Source organism: Triticum aestivum, chromosome 1B, assembly GCF_018294505.1.
Source record: "Triticum aestivum cultivar Chinese Spring chromosome 1B, IWGSC CS RefSeq v2.1, whole genome shotgun sequence".
Classification (NCBI taxonomy): Eukaryota; Viridiplantae; Streptophyta; class Magnoliopsida; order Poales; family Poaceae; genus Triticum; species Triticum aestivum.
The window spans coordinates 145,709,072-145,714,072 of record NC_057795.1 but is presented as its reverse complement, the minus strand read 5'-3'; the positions used below and the strand labels follow the sequence as shown (position 1 = coordinate 145,714,072).

The 5,001-nt window shown below is 45.8% G+C and overlaps 1 protein-coding gene across 1 annotated transcript; it reads left to right on the top strand.

Moving 5' to 3' along the window:
• The first annotated feature begins 1,471 nt into the window (after positions 1–1,471).
• Positions 1,472–4,553, top strand: LOC123088432 (UPF0481 protein At3g47200). Its single transcript, XM_044510642.1, has 2 exons — positions 1,472–1,678; positions 2,791–4,553. The coding sequence occupies exon 2, from the start codon at positions 2,847–2,849 to the stop codon at positions 4,461–4,463; it is 1,617 nt and encodes a 538-aa protein (XP_044366577.1). The 5' UTR covers positions 1,472–1,678; positions 2,791–2,846; the 3' UTR covers positions 4,464–4,553.
• The last annotated feature ends 448 nt before the right edge of the window (positions 4,554–5,001 follow it).

The window sequence follows — 5,001 nt, the reverse complement described above, 5'->3', positions numbered from 1 at the left end:
CGAGGTTGTACACTCGGTTTTACGAGTTCAGGCCCCTCTCGGAGGAGGTAAAAGCCCTACGTCTCGGTACCTCGGAGGCTTTGTTGATTGGAGTGTTGAGTTACAAAGAGTGCGAACCCTTGTGCCTGAGAGGAGGGGTGGCTTATATAGAGTGCGCCGACTCATTGCAGTCCTCAGTTACACAAGGGTTCAATGAGAGAATAATGTTACGCACGTTACTGGTAGCATCCGTGTTTAATGAATTTTAAGGCTACGGAGTGAATGCTCGACTGTTACCATTCGGAGGTGACTCTAGGCCTTCTGTCCTTCGAGTGAATTCTTGTCTTCCGAGTGAATAACGACGGTCGAGTGGATCTTTCGTCGAGTGGATTGCACCTGTGACGATTCCAGTCGGTATCTTCTTTCTATCTTTGTAGGCCTTGGCCTCTTGTGCAGTGTCCTTGGATAGGCCATATAGATCAGTTCTAGGACCCTACCCTAGGTACATGTCCTCGTCAGGGCCTCTCCACCGCACAGCTCTCCTATCGTTATCTTCACGCAGAGAGCTTATCCACACATTTTCTCCAGCCTTCTTCTTCCTCTTTTCCACGCGCGAACTCCGCTCCACTGTGTTGTCCTAGGCGGCCGACACGAGCTCGCCATGGCCTCGCCTCTCCTGCTCCATTCCCACTCATCTCCTCACTTGCGCCCGCCTGCTTCATCCCGCCATGGCCACGACCACCGCCTGCTTCATCTTCATGCTTCATCTCGCGAACAGGAAGGGGGACGCCGAGCACCATCAAAGCTACAATGGAGCGCCACCGGCACTCGATGCTGACAACGGCGAGTGTCCCGGTGGGGGGGGATGCAACTCCGGCGATGTTGCTTGAAGCTGTTAGAGCACAGCCGGAGCTGCAATGAAGCGTCGCCGATGTTGCGATGATTGACCACGGCGAGTGGCTTGCAACTCCGGCGATGTCGAAGTGAAGCTGCAATGGAGCAATGCGAGTCCGCTGGAAACATAGCCGGCGCTGCAATGAAACCTCGACGGAGTTGCAATGGAGCTTGCTGGACGCGTCGGTGCTGCGTTCGAGCTTCGCCAGAGTTGCAATGGAGCTTCGCCGGACACATCGGTGCTGCATTAGAGCTCTGTCGGACGGCCGTCGATGCACTATATGGGCTGCAGTGGAGCTTTGCTGCGGTAGCAGCGCTGCGTTGAAGCTCTCACGCGCTTGCTACTGCCGTGGCGTTGCCTGCCATCCAACGGCCACCCCTGCGCTGATCGTACGGCTGGCTAGCCGGATGAGAAATCATTCGGCTGATTTGTAGCAGCCGCCGTATTTTTTTTATAATGACCATGTGTATACTTTGAGTTCGCAATAATCCGTTTCTCCAACGAAATATATGTGGTTACTTGAGAAAAAAAAAACTTCCAGCCCAACATAACTGTCCCATGAACTCCCGAAGATGTCCTCGCAAAAAAAAAAAAAAAACTCCCAAGGATGTAGGATCATCGGCCTTCTTCCCCAACCAAAAAACATTCCTTCACGAACCACAGACAGATTTCTGTCCCATCTCCAGCATAGCTCGATCCTTCGCTACCCGCCATTCTTCCTCCTCGCAAAAACCAGAAGCTAGGTTTTGCGCCCCTCGTTGGACGGTCGCTTCTCCCTCCGGCGCCGCAGACAAGCTGCCTAGGGTACGCGCATTCTTCTGCTCGTGTTTTGATGGACATTTTCCCCTAGTTAAATTCACGGAAATAATAGAAACAAATTAGTGAAGGCCTTAGTGAATGGATATTCTGACATTTCCGCTGACGCTTCTGATTTTAGCCTGCTGAATCCGCCTGAACTGCGAAGCTGGAAAGGGGTATTTTGATCTCTGCCCTTTCAACACGTCTTAAGCCCGCATTACTCTCCTCAGTCACCGGCCTCCTTCGGGATTATATAGTTATACTACAGTACTATGCCAATATAAACAACGGTTGGGATTCAGGCCACCATGAAGGGTAGAAATTCATACATTAATCTCAGTTCCTACAAGTAGGTAATAATGAAGTTGAAGTAAAATCCATGCCCATCCAAAGGAACTCGATTTGGTCCATATCTGTCCAAACAAGATCCTATTTTACTAAGGCCTTCACAATTCACGGAAACTAGCCTTTTCACGGTACATTTTTTATACTGTTGCAGGAATCATTAGTCCTAGCATATAAAAACAAGTTTGCGGAAATGTATCGACAAATTAGTGAAACAACTGTTGTCTAGCCTGTCAAAGCTGGTTAACTGTTTTCTGCTGTTTGAACGATATCAAGTTGATCTTTGATGTATTTCATAGTATTTTTACAGTAGTGAAGATAAATTCCTGTTATAAGTCGATATGTTTTCTGTAATTTGTCAGGTGTGGAAACTAGCCATTCCTGCCTTTTGGCAGTTGATTCCGGGCCTATTATACTTTTAGTGTGAGCTAAGATTCATACTTGAGGTTAAATTATATGCTAGGACTGCTGATTGTCGATCTCTGGCAGCCAGCAATGTTTACCTGCAGACCACTGGAATCCTGCAATGTCATATGTTTGATGGCATTTCTTTCGAAGCAAACCATTTGTCAAATTGTTTGTGCAATGAAAAGTATAGTTAAAACCTTTTGTACTCCCTCCGATCCATATTACTTGTCGCCCAAAAGGATGCATCTAGTGTAGACTTATTTCAGTGTTAGATATATCCATTTGAGTGACAAGTAATATGGATTGGAGAGAGTATCATTTTTTCTTAGTGCTTACTTTCTTTTCCCCCCACCTTTTAATGACAGAAACAAGGTTGCGTTCTCCTTGGGCGTACTGAACTCCTGACTGTCTTTTGTCAGATATGGTAACCGAAGAATATGATAGTAGCTATGATGTTGACATTGATGAGTTATTTATTTCAATGAGGACAGATTTAAATCGCCACATGTCGCAGGCTGAGGATCGTGCAAATGGAAACAGGTGTTGCCTGATATGCAAAATAGTGCATCGCATTCGCCTGACCGACCGTACCGCGTATGAGCCGAGCGCTCTCGCAATTGGTCCTTATCACCATGCAGATCCACCACTTCAAGCTATGGAAATGGAGAAGTGGATATGTCTACACTACATTCTTGATTTGAATCGCGATGTTAGGTTGCGTGACTACCTGAGCTTGATTTCTGGACTAGAGAAAGAAGCAAGATGCTATTACACCGAGGAGATAAGCATGGATAGTAGAGAGTTCCTGCAGATGCTTCTGCTAGATAGCTGCTTTATTCTGGTGTACCTTGGTCGTATCAATGCACAAGGAGCTTCTGTTGGTGGTGAACAATTGAAAGAAAACAGAGCATACGAAAGAAAGAAGGAACCAACGGAGTTGAGCCAGATCAATACAGCCTGCTGCCCAAGTGTTAGTGGGCACTCAGCGGTGGACATAGAACTAAATCAATTTGTTAAAGATCCTGAGGGTAGCCCTGACCAGGGGATTTGCAGCGGTACTGTGGAATGGTATAACAGTTCTGCTGTCTATGATCTACTTTTGCTGGAGAACCAAATTCCCTTCTTCATTGTCAAGACAATTTATCTGTTCTTCTCATGCAATGTAACAACTACTTCGTTACTTACCGACAGCATTTCAGAATTCATGGAAGGCATTCTTTACCACTTCCCTAAAGTACTAACTGAGGCAAATAGGCCAAAAGATTTCTACCATCTGCTTCACCTGTGTCATAAGTACCTGAAACCTAGTCACAATCTGGAGGATGACCATCATAGATATGCTGCAAATTTTCACTGCTTGCACTTCATATTTGACATCAGCCGGAAGATCTTCACTTTTGGACGGGTGCAAGGAATGTCCCATGACCAAAACATGTTCCATGAGCTAGATTGGTCGAATTCAGTACAGAAATTTAATCGGTGGCGTAGAGCAGTGGACTATCATGAAGCAGGAATGCAGTTCAAAAAGCGGGAGTTTGACGAAGCCAAACCTCATTCCCTGTTGGACATTAGATTCAGAAACGGTCTCATGGAAATACCATGCTTGCCAATAGATGACAAGTCTTCTTTGCTTTTCAGAAACCTTGTAGCTTTTGAGCAAACCTGTCCTCAAGTTGGGGATGATATCACTGCATATGTTGTGCTTCTGTCCCAGCTTACTAGTACGGCAGCTGATGTTACTCTTCTTTCTCAGAAAGGGATTATAGTGCACCAGATGGAAAGTGACGAGGATGTATCGACTCTTTTCACAAAGCTTTTTGAGTATGTAGTATTTAACTTCAATGGTGAACACTACCTAAAGTCCCTATGTTATGCCATGGAAGCACACTACCAAAGTCGTATTAATAGGTGGATGGCATGGCTGTGGCACAATCACTTCAGCAATCCCTGGGTAGGTTTTGCCGCGATAGCTTCTGCTTTTATAGTTGTATGCAGCATTATGCAAACTGTTCTTGCTTTCTTGTCATACATGGAATGAAGTGTTGAAATATGCCACAAGACAGTTATGGATATGATTATATATCCTTGCATAAATTATTAAGTACTATCTTTGAAAATTATCGTAATATAGACTGTCAAATACAAGACTTGTTTGTGAAACTTTGTGTTATGACGATGATGTGTATCTTTTTTCTGCTCGGGACGAATCTGCTGGGCTGGGTGCATTCGATCTTTGCTAGGCTGGGTTGATGGGCCGGGCTCTGCTTGTTTGATTATTCTAAAAAAAACGTGATGGTAGTTTGATCGATTGATTGCGCCTGTTCGGTTTTTCCAGAAAACTTCAGTCTTCACACACACAGTGCATTCATTCACATTCACCCTCCTTGCAAAGATAACCACCACTCTCCATCGCTCCTCTCCATCCAACTTCCTCCTTCCTACCCAAACCAAAGAAAACCTCCATCACGCGCCATGGCATTTGGCCTCGGATGGGACCAAGCACTGTAGGAGATCTTCGACGGCAACAACACGAAGCTCTCCTACGTGCGCGAGGTGAGCACCTGGTACGCCAGTGT

What these genes read in the sequence shown, in the direction of transcription:
- LOC123088432 (XM_044510642.1), top strand. Translation starts at nt 2,847, where the DNA reads ATGGTAACCGAAGAATATGATAGTAGCTATGATGTTGACATTGATGAG.